Source organism: Desmodus rotundus, chromosome 4, assembly GCF_022682495.2.
Source record: "Desmodus rotundus isolate HL8 chromosome 4, HLdesRot8A.1, whole genome shotgun sequence".
Classification (NCBI taxonomy): Eukaryota; Metazoa; Chordata; class Mammalia; order Chiroptera; family Phyllostomidae; genus Desmodus; species Desmodus rotundus.
In genome coordinates this window covers 70,861,406-70,877,343 of record NC_071390.1, presented here as the reverse complement: position 1 = coordinate 70,877,343, position 15,938 = coordinate 70,861,406, and the positions used below count along the sequence as shown (strand labels likewise).

The 15,938-nt window shown below is 45.1% G+C and overlaps 1 protein-coding gene across 1 annotated transcript in view; it reads right to left on the bottom strand.

Annotated features, from left to right (window-relative positions):
- The window catches only part of ZNF239 (zinc finger protein 239), a 67,733-nt gene that overhangs the window by 44,735 nt on the left and 7,060 nt on the right, over window positions 1-15,938 (bottom strand). The window contains 1 exon segment of the mRNA XM_045196036.3: window positions 3,046-3,172. Coding sequence (XP_045051971.3) covers window positions 3,046-3,172 — 127 coding nt within the window.

Here is a 15,938-nt window from a genome sequence, read left to right as displayed (position 1 = left end):
TGCAACTTGCTGCAACTGAGAGATCACATCTGGGAAACACACAGGGATTAGGCAACTGTGCAGAAAATAAAATCATTTCCAAATTATGGTTTATCAGGGATGGATGAGGTATGGTTCTCAGACAACTCAGTAAAGCTACTATTCTCCAACTCTTACCAAGTAAAGTTCTTTAGTTGTTTAAAGTAATCAAAAACATCTTTTTGTACCAAAAAGAAATTAGGAAACTCTTACCTGAACCACAACTCCTATTTAAAATTGAAGAAATAAAGCCTCCAACGGGACTTCTGGTCAAGATGGAGGCATAGGTAAATGTGGTTCACTTCCTCATACCACAGAAAAATTATATCTAAACTACAGAACAGATATCACTCAGAGGTGTCCGAAAATCGGAAGTCCGATTCTCTTCTGATAATCATTAGTATGGAAGTCTGACAACTGAGGAATTAAAGAAACCACATTCCTCCAGATAGGGAGGAGGGATGAAGGGGAAGAGATGTGGAGACAAAGAACCAGCTGGTCCGAAACCCACGTGTAGTGTATATAAAATGGGGGGTATTTTGGGAGTGAGGTATCCCAGCCCCATACCATACCACCCAGCCCAGGGTTCCAGTGCTACGAAGGTAAGTCCCCATAACTTCTGGCTGTAAAAACCAGTGGGAGTTGGGTCAACAGAAGAAACTGCAGGATTCTCAGGCCTCTCCTCTTAAACGGCCTCGTACCACACAGACTTACTCAGACTCACTCCCTCTTGGCTCCAGCACTGGGGCAGCACCTTGAAGGGCACTAGTGGCATACGGGGAGGAACTGAAGTGTCTGGCATCAGGGCAAGGGTTGAGTGACAGCTTCCTCTCAGAAAGAACTGCAGACAGCAGCCACTGTTGCTTTTCTGAGCCCTCCCCCACACAGAGCCACAGTGTGGCGGCAGGATATCTGAATCTCTATCAACCTGGCTCAAACAGTAAGTCCTACACTGATGATTACCTAAGAGCCTGCCCCATCAAACTTACAGACCAATACAAGCTGGTAACAGTGGCTTTTCCATATGAAGGTTTGGGCTAGGTGTAGGCTTCAGACCTCAAACAAACAACAGCTAAGCCCAGTCCCCCATACCTCTCACTGAGTGGCCCCTGGCCCAGCAATAGCAGCATCCATCTGCAGATTGCTTTATAGCTTACGCCAAGGGGACTCCAGACAGAACACAGGTGGAGACTGACCTTGGCCTGCACCACGGGGAAACCCCAGAGCCTGCGTACCCAGAGGACAGTTACAGACTACAGTGGAGCAATACCCAACTACCTCCATAAGCCATTGAGGGAAGTGGTTGCTGGCCAGGGGTCACAGTCAGTCCTACCAGCTGTCTAGACTGGGTGAATCCCTCCCATTGACCTGCTGACAGTAATCAAGACTTATCTACAAGAGGAGGGAGTACTCAGGCCCCATGGAGGGAGCACTTCAAGTATACAGCTTGGGAGATAGAGGAGGCTGTGCCAACAGACCCTACAGAACACCTACTATATTAGGCCATGCCACCAAGACACAGAGTCAAAGCAGCTCTGCCTAATACATAGAAAAAAAAAACAAAACAAAAAACAGGGAGGCTGCCAAAATGAAAGAACAGAACAAAACTCCAGAAAAAGGACTAAAAAAAATGGAGATAAGCAATCTATCAGATGCAGAACTCAAAACACTGGTTATAAGGATGCTCAAAGAACACAGTGGGTACTTCAACAGCATAAAAAAAAACCAGGAAGAAATGTAAGATACACTCATTGAAATACAGAACAATTTACAGAGAATAAACAGCACAGTGGATGAAGCCAAGAATCAAATCAATGATTAGGAACATAAGGAAGCAAAAGACATCTATCAGTACAGTAAGAAGAAAAAAGAATCCAAAAAATTGAGGATAGTGTAAGGAGCCTCTGGGTCAACTTCAAACATTCCAACGTGTGCATCATAGGGGTGCCATAAGACGAGAAAGAGCAAGAAATTGGAAACCTATTTGAAAAAATAATAAAGGAGAACACAGATTTAGTGAAGGAAATAGACATACAAATCCAGGAAGCACAGAGAGTTCCAAACAAGATTGATAAAGAGGACAACATCAAGAAACTTCATAATTAAAATGCCAAAGGCTAAAAATAAAGAGAAACTTAAAAGCAGCAAGAGAAAACCAGATAATTACCTACAAAGGAGTTCCCATAAGACTGTCAGCTGATTTCTCAAAAACCTCTTCACGCTAGAAGGGGTTGACAAGAAGTATTCAAAGTAATGAAAAGCAAGTACCTACAACCTAGATTACTCTATCCAGCAAAGCTATCATTTAGAATTGAAGGGTAGACAAAGTGCTTCCCAGACAAGGTAAAACTAAAGGAGTTCATCATCACCAAACCAGTATTATATGAAATATTGAAGGGACTTATTTAAGAAAAAGAAGAAGATCAAAACTATAAACAATGAAATGGCAACAAACACATACATATCAACAACTGAATCTTAAAAACAAACTAAGCAAAGAAGAACAGAAACAGAATCATAGATATGGAGAACATTGGGATAGTGGCCAGTGGGGGTTGGAGTCTGGGAGAATGGGAGAAAAGGTGAAGGGAAGAGGGGATTACAGGAACTACTATAAAGGACACATGGACAAAACCAAGGGGGAGGGTGGAGGTGGGGGAGGGAGGTGGGTTCAGCTGGGGTGGGGTGGAGGGATGGGGAGAAAAGGCATACAACTGTAATTGAATAACAATAAAAATTTTAAAAAATTAAAAAAAAATTAAAAAAAGAGGAAAAAAAGAAAGAAAAAAAAAGAAATACAGTTACAGAATAGGGAGGGGATATTAAGAGCAAGTATGGGAAATGGAGTTGCCAAAGAACTTATATGCATGAAGCCACGGACATGAACAAAGAAGGGGGGATTGCTGGAGGAAGTGGGAGGTGGTGGGTGGAGCGGGTAAGTGGGGAAAACTGGAACAACTGTAATAACATAGTCAATTAAAAAAATAGAAGCCTCCAATGGGCAGGTGTCCAAACTCATGTTCTTACCTGCTGAAACCAACTGGCAGTAGCTCTCCAGCATCCCAGCTCTGTGCAGCTGCCTCTGAGTAACAGGTAGGTGACTCCACTCCTCCCCAGTGAAGTCCACAGGGAAGTCCTCAAATGTTACTGGTTCCTAAAACATTAAGCACAATCCTCCTGAACATCTACACAAATGCCCTGGAAGGAAGGTGATGTTGGTAGCACTTGAAAAGGTGAGAAGGCTATAGAAGTGTGCAGTTCAGGGATCTAAATCAAGTATTTTTGTTTTTGTTTTTGTTTTTTTAGATTTTATTTATTCATTTCTAGAGAGAGGAAAAGGAAAGAAGAAAGAGAAGGAGAGAAACATAGATGTGTGAAGGAAACATCAATTGGTTGCCTTTCACACACCCCTAACTGGGGACCTGGCCTGCAACCCAGGCATGTGCCCTGACTGGGAATCAAACCAGTGACCTTTTGGTTCGCAGGCTGGCACTCAACCCACTGAGCCACACCAGCCAGGGCTCTAACTCAAGTTTTGTTGGAAATACTTTCCTCTGTCATCTACTTTGCTACTTCCTTCCAAATCTTTCCCCTCCTGCCTACAACTCATTCAGGCTCAACCTATCCAGCTACTTAATCTTTCCATGTCACTGTCATCTCATGGTATTGCTGAGTTGTCCTCTCCATCCCATAATGTTGTACTATTATCCTGTCAACTTAATCACACACAAGAACAATTTACCAAACATCCTAATCTGACATTTTTAAATCTCTACAGTCCCAATGATGTCAGTCTCATTTCATGCTCAATAACCATATCAGGGCCATTTCACTATCTCGGACCACTCTACTTTTGAAATATTAGTATCTTAATAGCCACACCTTAAAAACATCTCCTAATTCTGTCTGCTCTTCCTTTCCTATCACACCTGCTTTATTAAGATCACCATCCTTTCCAGGGGTGTCCAAACTTTTGGCATCTCTGGGCCACACTGGAAGAAGAAGAGATGTCTTGGACCATTGTGATTCTGTGATTAGGTGACACTGCAACACATAATCACATAACAAATCTCATAATGTTTTAAGTAAATTTATGATTTTGTGTTGAGATGCATGCATAGCAGTCCTGGGCTGCACGTGGCCCACAGGCCCCTGGTTGGACACCCCTGCAACCATTCCTCTTTTTTCCTCTCAGCCACAGTATACTTCATATTTCAAATTTTTCCATAGTAATATCAATCCTATGTCATTTCTTCTTCTAAACAAAGTGGTTGAACATTACTGGAAAAAATAAAATAGCACATATCCACACAACCATAACTTACGCTAGGATTTTGCAAATACATTATTTCCTCTCTTCTTAACTCCAGGCTCCAACTTTCTACATAATATGTACACTTGGTTGTCTAAAAGGCCAAATTTACAAACTCACAACTATAAACAAACAAACCTAAAAAAAACAAAAACAAAAACAAATTAAGCAAACAACTAGAACAGGAACTATTTCTGTGATTCACAGAAATAGAGATCACATGGAGGGTTATCAGTGGGGAGCGGGAGAGGGAAGAATGGGGGAAAGGTACAGAGAATGAGAAGCATAAATGGTAGGTGCAAAATAGACAGGGAGAGGTTAAGAATTGTATGGGAAATGGAGAAGCTGAAGAATTTATATGTAAGACCCATGGACATGAACTAAGGTGGAGAATGCTGGTGGGAGGTGGGGTACAGGGTGGAGGGGAATAAAGGGGAGAAAAAAATGGGACAACTGTAATAGTATAATCAATAAAATATAAAAAAGAGAAATAAAAGGTCAAATTAAAATTTAATAGGCCTCAGCACAACTCTTCCTCCCAATAATCTCCATCAGTATCTGCTCTTCTGGGCTGTGACTTATCGTGGGCCTTGCTGGGCCTCAGCACCACGTCAGATGCAGGGTTCTCAACACACTGGGCCTCTGGTACAGTGTGCCTCAACTTGGAGTACCTGGTACCTGATGAAGAAGTACTTGGTGACTACCCTCTACCACTTGACACAGGGCCCAGTGGACGTGAGCATTGGCCACTTGAGCTTCATGGCACCATGCCACCTGGAGATCTTCATACTCCAAACCCTCAGACTCAGCCTGGGTCCAATGCCATAGCAACTTCTACTTGTGTTACCTGGGCAAGAACAGTGTGTTTGTGGATGTTGTGGTTCAGAGGCATGGGGCAACGTTGTTGCAGCTGCTGTGCATGTGAGTGGGGGACGGACCCAACCCACAAATCCCAGCATCAGTCCTACCCACAACCAGGAACTGGACCAGTGCCCCCGGCCATTTTCCTCTGACCTACGGCCCAACCCTCACCTATCACCCAACCTGGATCCCAATCTAGGACTCTAATCTCCTGGCCTTGTCAGTCACATTCATGACCAGGACGCACTCCTGGTCACTTCTATCTTGTACTATTATTATTATGAGTCCCTACCAGAGACCCCCACTGTCACCTTCCCAAAGTTGGAGGCTTAGGCACCTGTGCACATGGGTCCAGGTGTTTTGGCTCCTCTGTGTGTTCTCGGAGTTTGCATATATTTTTCACAACCAGCACGCAGATAGTCCTTAACAGAAATGTTAAACTCTAGTTGGTAGAACTGTCCAAAACTAAAATCTGTACTTTTTTAACTGAGGTAAAAAACAAAACTGTTCTTCCCTAGTTGTACCCATTTTAATAGTCACTTGACCCACTCAATTGCTCAAGCTAAAATCTTATGTCATTTTGATTTTTTTCTCTCTTCCTCACATTTATCCATCACCAAGTCCTATTAACTCTATCTCTAAAATATCGCTCAATCTACTCACTTCTATCTTGTACTACTATCATTATGAGTCACAGTTATCGTTAACTCTCCACCTCCTAATTTGTATCTCTTACCCCCACTCTCCCACAATGAATTTTCCACAAGGTAGCCACAGTGATGTTTTAAAACACACCATGTTAGTCATGAAATCCTCCAAAGGATTTTCAAGGGACATTGGGTAAAATTAAGACTCTTCACCCAGGTCCTGTCACTTCTCCCTTATGTGTCACTTTACATATCCTTGAATACTTCAAACATCCCAACTTTGGGAATATGCACTAATTGTCCTTTCTGCCTAGAATATTCTTTTTTCATATCTTCACATGCCTGCTTCCTTATATACATTTCAGCTGAACTGCCTTCTCCTCTAAGAACTTCCTTGACCATCTAATCCGCAGTGGCACCAAAAAAAAACTGTTCTAGGTACTTTTGCTGTAGCATTTTTACTGCAAACATTATCCCTGCATAACTCATTGACTATAAGGCAATTGTGTGGTTAAAAAAAAAAATAAGGTAACTGGCTGACCAGTCTTTTTTTTTTGGTTTGTTTGGTTTCATTTCTCAATTAATAAATCAATCAACTGCCATAAAAAAGATAAAATAAGCTGGTTGACTGTTTCTTTTTTGTTTGGTTTCATTTCTCCATGACAAATCAACAACCTTTACCAGACAATGTATTTAAGCAAGATGTCAGTTTGGTTTCATTTCTCCAGTCATAAAATTGCCACAGTTACTGCCATTTCTATATTATGTATCAATCTTAGCTAGTCTTCATAATGGTCTACACAGTGATGAGTAGTTATAGTGGTAGTCTTAATATAGTGAGCATTTCTCCTAGATGATGATGATTGGCTCCAAGAGTTGATTTCTTATTTTTAAACACACTAAATGGGGAAAAGAATGGGAGGCCAAGGGGACTGGTTGAGGGTGCATAGTCAAACCCACATTTCTCTGGGACCAGTGCAGCTTTAGGGTGCTCCTTTTTGCCACGTGACTCAGGAAGCAAGAGGGACTTTGCCTGGATTCTTGCTGGTGGGCCATGAGAAGGTGCCACTGGAGAATGTGGTGGTGACACAACTGATGGTGCCAGAATTGAGGGGTTGCCTGAACCATGGACTTCTACCTCTTTTCCTGAAATATGGTACCCAGACTGGGTAAAGGGGAGAAGGAAAGACTGTGAGTTTGTGGCTATTCTAAAAGACTTTAGTATTTTTAATGAAGACATTAAGTCATTACTCTAAGTCTATATAACTTTTTAAATAAAAAATCCCTTTGCTTTTCACTAATCTCTGGCATTGAGAGATGTCTTTCCCTGGTGGCGGGCAAGGGGAACCTAGTACGGGGATGGGGGGTGCTGGAGCACAAGGATGAGTACGTTTGGTAATAGTATATCATTCACCCCCACCCCAGGGTTCTGTTCTGTAACAGTACTGTCATGAATGTACAGACATTTTAAAAAAGCATTTGAATATTTCCATTGCACAATATAATCTTTTTAATTTCATGTCATTTTTAATGTCCCCCTTTGTGTTTGTGATTTTATATCATTTTTTATGGCAAAATTGCCTTACAGCCAATTACTTATGCATGAAAATGCCTGCGGCAAGGATGTCTATGGCAAAAATACCAGACACGCCCCCAAACCTTCACTTCTCCATGTTTTAATTTCTTCATACTACTAATGCCTTATCTCATTTTCTTATTTGTTTGCTTTCTTATTTACTGTCTGTCCCTCCCTAAGAACAGAGAGGCTGTCTGATTTGTTCATGGCTGCATCACTCAGGTCTCATACAGGATCTGGCACTTAAGAATATATCAAATATTTAGTTAACAGTGAGTCTGGCTCCCCTAGGGTTCTTTCCATGGACCAGAAGATTTCAAACTGCTTCTGGTGAAGGACCACTTTCTTTTAAAAAATTTCTAATGTGTCACAGACCAATAGTTTTATAAAATATATTACAAAGACAAAATACCAACACCAGTTTTTTTAATTATTAGATTTAACAGATATAAAAGTTTTAATCACTCAATTTCTGTCCTTATGTTAGCTTAGGCAGCTATTTAGTTTTTAAAAAGAGAAGGGAGCTAAACTGGCTAAGCCTGATTGACTAGGAAGCTACTGCTTCCAGACACTCCAGGGGGTAGCCTCATTGCCCTGACAAGGGAATTAATGTCCCTCTCTCCCCTGTGAGTAGGGAGGAAGGAAGGGCTTTCCAATCTCCCCAGGGAACAACCCTTCAATTTCCCCAGATTGGGGGGGAAGGGAAAGCAGTAAAAGGGAAATTCCTCTGTTGAGGCATGCACAGTAAAAGTCATGATGGCGCAGGGGATGTTCTTCTACTTTGAGGCATGAGCAGTAGGAGCCAAAACGGCAAAAAAAAAAAAAAAAAAAGGTTGGGGGGAGGTGTCTAGCCTGGGAAAGATTGGATAGGAAAAGGGCATGGAACCAAGGAAGATCCAGGAAAGGGGTTAGTTAGGGGGAAGGCCCAGCACAAGCCCTGGAAGAATTAGCAAGAAGATTGTTTAGTTTGAAAGAAGCCTACTCACTACCAAACCCAAGGAAATATAATCAAAGCTTAACAAAAGCCCAAGGTTTGTTTATGAATACACCTTAGCATATTCTCTCCCCCTTTAGCAGCCACAGGGGCTGGAGCATCATGCTGGAACACAGCCCAGCACCATTTAGTCTTACTGACAAGACATGCAGATGAGGAAATGAGACACCAGCAAGTGCAGCCAAGAACAAACACTGTGCTGGACTATCGGAGACTGACAGATCCAGGCAAGATTAGGAAAATCGTCTGCTGACCCTACCTAGGACAAACAGATGCTTGATTAAGATTGTGGTCGGCTTATCCAGCATACCAGAGGCTGACAAGGGGTACAAAGAACAATGGTCAGCAGAGACAATGCATGGCGACTAGCCCCAGCCAATGACATCCCTACACCTTGACACAACAGCCCAGAATGACCAATCGGACACTAACACCCCAGTCACTGCACCTGTGACCCCACCCCAAGGACAACAGAGGAGAGTCTTAACCTTCCTTGGTTGGCTCCCTAACCTCCCTTGGTTGGCCCCACTTTTCTCTCTTTTTGCAAGCTAATAAACCCTTGCTGCTTAGCTTGCTGTGTCTCTCTGGTTTCTTGAACGACTCTGGCCTAACAGAGACCAGGTTGATGGTATTGCCGTTCTGGATCCTGATCCTCCTGGTGAGCACTCATGCTCACCAGGCCCAGGACTTGTTTTGCTGCCAGACAGAGCTGAGGCACCTGGTAGTGAATAAGATATCAGGCACCTGGGGGCAGTTCTTTGTTTTCACTCTAAAAAGGTTTACCACTATGCCTCAAGTCTCCTATATGTGGGTCCCCAAAATGTGTTTCTTGCAATTCCACAAAAGAATCCTGTTTCCACTTGTAACACTCATGTCTTTGCATAGTGGTAACAAAATATTTGTGGGCTGCCACCAGTCTACAGGCCACAAGCAGAAAAACAGGACAGGATATACAAAACAACTGAGAGCCAAGTGAAGCGCAAAGGAGCAACTAAACTTTGACCCAGGGAAGTGCCAAGTAACCTTCAGAAGAACTCACATTCTAGGCCTGGGGCTGAAGGGGCACCACCTACTTCTTCCTCAGGAAACAAGAGTACAACCAACTTCTGTATCCCCCTCCCCCACAGGAATGACTCGGTCAGTCAACAGTGGAGGTGATACAAGGCAAGTGGCAGTTTCTCTTTAAGGTCACAGGTCTCCACTGTGTTTGAGGAAGAGGGATGAGATTGAGCTAGAGAAGTCTGCAAATCCCTGCATGAAGGTAGTGTTACAGAGCAAAGCGGGGGGGGTGGTTCCTTCAAGATAAATTATTACAGAAAGGATTCCCCCTTTCTGTCTCTGGAGGTTCCTTCCCCCACGCCCACCTGCTAGGTTCGAAATGCCCGCCGCCAGAGGAAAGATGTCTCTCAATGCCAGAGACTGGTGAAAAGGAAAGGAATTGTTTATTTAAAAGTTACACAAACTTAGAATAATGACCTAATGTCTTCAATAAGATACTAAAGTCCTCTAGAATACCCACAGATGCACAGTCCTTCCCTCTCCCTGTGCCCAGTCTGGGGTACTGTGTCTCAGGAAAAGAAGTAGAAGTCCGTGATTCAGGCTCCCGGCACCATCAGCTGTGTGGCTGCTGCAATCTCCAGTTAATCCAAAGCCATGTGGCACCTTCTCATGGCCCACCAGCAAGAGTCCTTTCTCCCCTTTTCTATGGCTGCAAAGTCTCTCCTGCTGCCTAAGCCGCGTGGCAAGCAGCAGCACTCCAAAACCTCGTGGTCCTCTCTACTCTCCTTCAGAACCACGTGGTCCTTTTCCCCACTTCAGAACCACATGGACCTCTATCTATCTACTTGCTTCAGAGTCTCGTGGTTCACTCCTTCCTTCAGGGCCGCATGGTCTCCTCCCCATTTACTTTGGAGCCGCGTGGTCTCCTCCTTCTCCCCCAAAACCTTGTGGTCCTCCCCACTACAATGGAGCCGCGTGGTCTCTTCTCCTCTCTATGGCTGCCGGGCCTAGGTTTAAATCCCAGTGCCCATCTTCCATTGCAGCCCCATTCCTGACTCCTCCTACAGTCAGTTACACCTGCCAGCATCCCTGTATTCTTCCAGCTTTTCTGAGCTGCCATAGTAAGTCTGGGCAGGTGTGGCCCCATGGCATGGAGCCAATCATCTCCAAGCTCTCACGCAGGCCCTGTAACCAGGGGGAGTTGCTTCCCAGTCCCACCTTGGGTGGAAGTCACTCCCATCTCCCTGGCTCAAAGCAGGGCCACAGCTATTTAACATATCCATGAAACCAGTTAAAGGTTATAGATATGTTAAATGACCATGCCAGGGGTTAGCTGCAAAGCTCTTGCCACCCAAAACAGCTCTGAATAGCCCTGTTCCATGTGTCCCATCCCCCCTGGCTCAGGCTTGTGGGAGTGAGGACATCCTACATACATTTTTCTAATATTTCCTGGACACCCCGAGCTCTGGACCCCATTACAAATCCCTTCTTGGGGCCCTCCTCTTGGCCGCACCCTGCTTCAATCCGTCCTTTCAGATTTACAACCACTTTATAATCATATAAAGGACAATGGACGAAGGTCTCATCTTCTTGTAACTGCTTCCAGCTGGAAATGGACGTCGTCCTACCTAACCTTGGGTCAGTGGTGCCCTGAAAGGGGGGTGCAGCACGGAGGGAGTCCTTCCTGTAAGGGGAAGGACCTCACAGAATCCAAGTCAGTTGGCTGTCACTGCAAAGTTGCAGGCTCGGTGTCCAAAGGCTGGCATTACTGGACAGCTGGCATCCTCGTCGTATTCTGGAGGTGACAGATTTGTCAAGAGAGTTGGAAGGCACAATTAAATCATAATCACTAAATAACAAAGGCAGGCACCTAGGTAAAGAATGGCTTATCTGGAGGAAGGTGTACAAGCATGCTACACCTATCCAAAACCCTTGTGGCTCACTATACTTCACTCGGGGCTGAGGGGAATATATCAGGATTTCCCACCTTTCAGATTTCTGGGCCCTTTCTGTCCAGGCTGTTAGGACAGAAAAGGGAAAATCAGCTCTAAGGTGAAGCCCACAGACTGCCCGACCCCTTTACCAACCCAACCACCTAGTTCAACCAAACCGTTGAGTCTCAGGGGGCGATGATGAAGGTGGGCTCCTTAAGTGAGGCCTATATTGCAACCATTCTCTCAGGTAATGAGGTCATAGGCATACGCCCTATGAAAACAGAAAAACATACAGGTTAATTCACTCAACAATCCCCAAACCAGTCTCTGTGCCTGCGAGACTGTCTTTTGGGAAGACATTCAGTTGCAAGGCCCCTTGCTGCAATGACATCTAACAATGACAATTTGACAGGTCCTTCGTGCCTGTAAATTGAACATCTTTGGTGATGTTACAAACCCAGTTTCAACTTTCAAATGAAAACAAACTTCCAAGACAGTTAGCTGCACGATTCCGATATCCAATACTGAGCATTGTGATTTTCCTTAGACCATGATTTTTCTCCTTAAGATCACCCTCGTTGTTATTAAAGTGACTACTTTGAGTCCAACTTTTAATTTTGCCTGTTTGTTTGCATAAACACACCAAGAGCAGCCTGGATCACCTATGATCTTTAAGTTCGCTTTGCTGGAACTCACACAGGGAACCTTTAGACTGACTTTTCAGTCTGCCCCTCGGGGCACAGAAGCAGAGCCACACATCCGCCACCTGGCTTCGCCTGTACCAGTCCTTTCCCTCAAATCCTTGAGGCTTCCATTGTGCCTACAGGTTCCTTTTTAGCCATCTTTCAGGAAAGCAACCTCCGTTCCTTCCCTGGAAAGACTGCTACGAACCGCACAACCAACCAAGGTACCAGGCTTCTTCTCGTGGGCTTTTGCTAGCTTCACAAGTCAATCCCAGTTCCTCGGGGCTTCCTGGTGACAACCAGAACCCAGACATGCCTCCTTCAGGCGTGACATTCCAGTCAAAGTACCGGTTAACAAACCACCATTAATGACTGGTCTTAGTGGATTTATGGAGAGAAACCTTATGTCATCACTCACTCCTTCAGATTGCCAAATTCTGGAGGGATCAGGTAGGGAGAAAAATACCAAGTACGATGGAAAATCCTTTCCCTTCTGATATCCACCAAGATTGCATTTTTGTGCCTTATATCTTCCATCACTAACCCCACATAATTTCTTTCCAAAACTTTCATGCCCTTCAGTTCCGGTCTCTTGGCAGAGACATGCTCCTTTCCCTCAGGCTGAAACACTTATCAGCCCCAAATGACCCTTCCTGGGTCCCGAGTGGCAAACACATTCTCCCCAACCGGTTACAGGCGACCTTCACTAGGTCTTCAGGTGACCCTAAACAGGTCTTCAGGTACAGGGGGTTTCTAATCAGAAACGGAAACAATGGCACAGACATGCCCTTCAGGTCCGGTCTCTTGGCAGAGACATGCTCCTTTGCCTGACCCTTCCTGGGTCCCGAGTGGCAAACGCATTCTCCCCAACCAGCTACAGGCGACCCTAACTAGGTCTTCAGGTGACCTTACCAGGTTTTCAGGTACAGAGGGTTTCTGATCAGAAACATAACCAATGGCACATACATGCCCTTTCCCACACTGGGAAGGACTATACTTAAACTCAGTAGTTAAACTCAGTATCTGGTATAAACATTTACGTGAAATAACAAACACTGTCACCCTGTATCGGGGTTCACTGTCTTTTTCCGGAAGAGAAATTTCAAACCTTCCTCTGGAGTGCAGGTCCAGCTTTCCCTTTCCGCCTCAGCTGCAGCAGGAGGGTCTACATCTCCCTTAGGTGGAGCCCATTTTACCCGTGTGTGGTGAATCCAGGGCTTAATTCCCATCAGCTTTAGGGAGGAATGCGTTGTCAATAGGACATCGTAGGGACCAGTCCATTGTTCAGACAGCTGCTGTTCAGGGCCTTGAGCCTTCCAGGTCTTTAGTAGGACTTGGTCCCCTGGCTGGAACGGGTGCAGGGGCTCGTCAGAGGGGTAGACAGACCTGCAATGAGCAAACTTGTGCAAAATGGTTAGTGTTTGCCCTAAATGCTGTACATATTGCTTAATTCTTGCCTCATGCTCCAAATCTAGAGGGGGTGTACCTAAAACAGAAATTCGGAGGGGTTTCCCATAAACTATTTCAAAAGGGCTCAGTTTAAGCCCACTTCTGGGTGCCACTCTGATTCGGAGCAGAGCGATAGGGAGTGCTTGGTCCCACTTTAAATGTGTTTCCTGGCATATTTTTGCCAAGGTCTTCTTTATGGTGTGATTCATTTTCTCAGTCTTTCCAGTGGACTGAGGTCTCCAAGATGCATGCAATTTCCATTGTATTTGTAATGCCTGCCCAACCTTCTGGGAGATTTCTGAAGTGAACGATGGTCCATTGTCGCTTTGAATGCTCTGGGGAAGTCCAAACCTGGGAATTACTTCTTTAAGCAACAGTTTTGCCACCTCAGTTGCCTTTTCAGTCCTGGTGGGGTGCGCCTCTACCCATCCAGAAAAAGTATCCACAAAGACCAACAGGAATCTGAAATTTCCCGTTGTTTTAGGCATTTGTGTAAAGTCCACCTGCCAGTCTTCGAATGGGCACATCCCTTTGTATTGTACTCCCTTTTCCGTGGGAGCATGCTCTGTTTTGGGATTGTTCTTAGCACATATCTGACAGGCTTGGCTGATCCTATGGACAGTCTTTTGCAAATAAGGGCCCTTCAAATGTGGCCTAATGAAGTCCATTAGAGCATCCCTTCCATAATGAGTCCCTTCATGGAGGTGCTTGAGGACGGGATACACTAGAGCCTCTGGGAGTAAAATCATACCATGGGCATTGACCCTCCCCATAGAATTAGGATCAGTGTTAGTAAATCCCCATTCACGGGCCCGCTCCTCATCCTGTTCTGTGTAATGAGGTTTAAACTCTGACAAGTCCAGATGGGGAACCAGTGCTGCTAGGCATGGCTGCTTCTTGGCTGCCTGTCTTGCTGCTCTGTCAGCAACTTGGTTTCCCTGACTGGTTTGGGGGAAAAGGTTATTTGTGCATGCAGTTTACAAAGCAAATCTCGGCCCAACAATGGAATGGGACAATCAGGCATATAGAGAAAACTATGTGTAAGCTTTTGACCCCCAAGCTGGCATTCCAGAGGTTGCAGGAATGTCTGTTTTTGTACCTGGCCAGACACACCAGTAACTGTTACTTCATTTGAGCTTTTTCCTGTTAATTTTGTGTTCAACACTGAGTATGTGGCTCCCGTATCTACAAGAAAGTCAATTGGCTTGTTCCCCACAGTCACTTGTACCCGGGGCTCCTGTGGGGAAATGGTAATAGGTCGGGAGATGTCCCATGGAGCCCCTGGGCCTCCTCATTCTTTATCATCCTCCATTTTCTGCTTCACCATTACTCAGTATGGACTTTTACTCCTACTTTCCCTTTGGCGATTTGGGCACTCATTTCTCCAGTGACCCTCCTCCTTACAATGGGCACATTGATTGATGCCTAGTGGGCCTTTCTTCTTCTCCTTAGGGCCCCTTTTTCTACCAGCATAGTAGCGGGCACCTAAAGAGTTTCCTTTCTCTGCCCTAGGGTCCTGCTTCTTTTGGCTTCCCTGGGCCATTTCCAAAAACACTGTGGCCCGTTTTGCCTTTCCTGCTTCCTGGGCATTGTAGACTTTAAATGCTATGTCCACCAGCTGGGAAGGGCTCATTCCCAGTACTCCATCTACACGCTGAAGTTTGTTCCTAATGTCCGGGGCACTCTGCCCAATAAAAGTCATGTTTACCATCCTCACGTTTTCTGGTGCCTCTGGGTCAGCATCAGTGTACTTCCTATAAGCCTGATAGATCCTTTCTAGAAATTCAGAAGGATCCTCATCTGCCTTCTGCTGGAGAGTCTGTATCACATTCAAGCTCCTCTGTTTGGGCACTCCTTTCCTAAGCCCTTCCAATATGCACCTTCTGTAATGCTTCAAAGAGGCTAGGCCACCTCTACTATTCGGGTCCCACTTAGGGTCCACCCGAGGAATTGCCTCAGCTGGGTCAAGGATTCCCTGGGTGTCTTCATCGCGGAGACACTGGGCCTCCTGATTAGCCCTATTTAGAACTAATCGTCTTTCGTCTGCTGTTAGCAAAATGTTCAGGAGGGCCTGTACGTCTGCCCAATTCGGGTGGTGAGTGGCAAAAATAGAGGCAATAAGATCCACCATTTTCTGAGGGTCATCTCTATATGAGGGGTTGAAATTCTTCCAATTTAGTAAGTCTGAAGTGGAGAACGGAGTATGGGCCCAGTAATAGCCAGCGGGCTGGCCTTCTTCATTTACTCCGCCTATCGGGTATTGCCTCAAAGGGTATTGGCTGGCTACACCTTTGGAGGTTCTCTGGTTGTATAAGGTGCCCTGGCGAGTTCAGGGGGGTGAGAGATATTCCTCAACACATGGAGATGGAACAGTTGGTTTTGCAGTTCCCACTTCAGGGTCAGTTACAGGAGGAGACAGTACTGAAGTGGCTCCCGCCTGAGGAGGGGAATGTACCACTGCACTG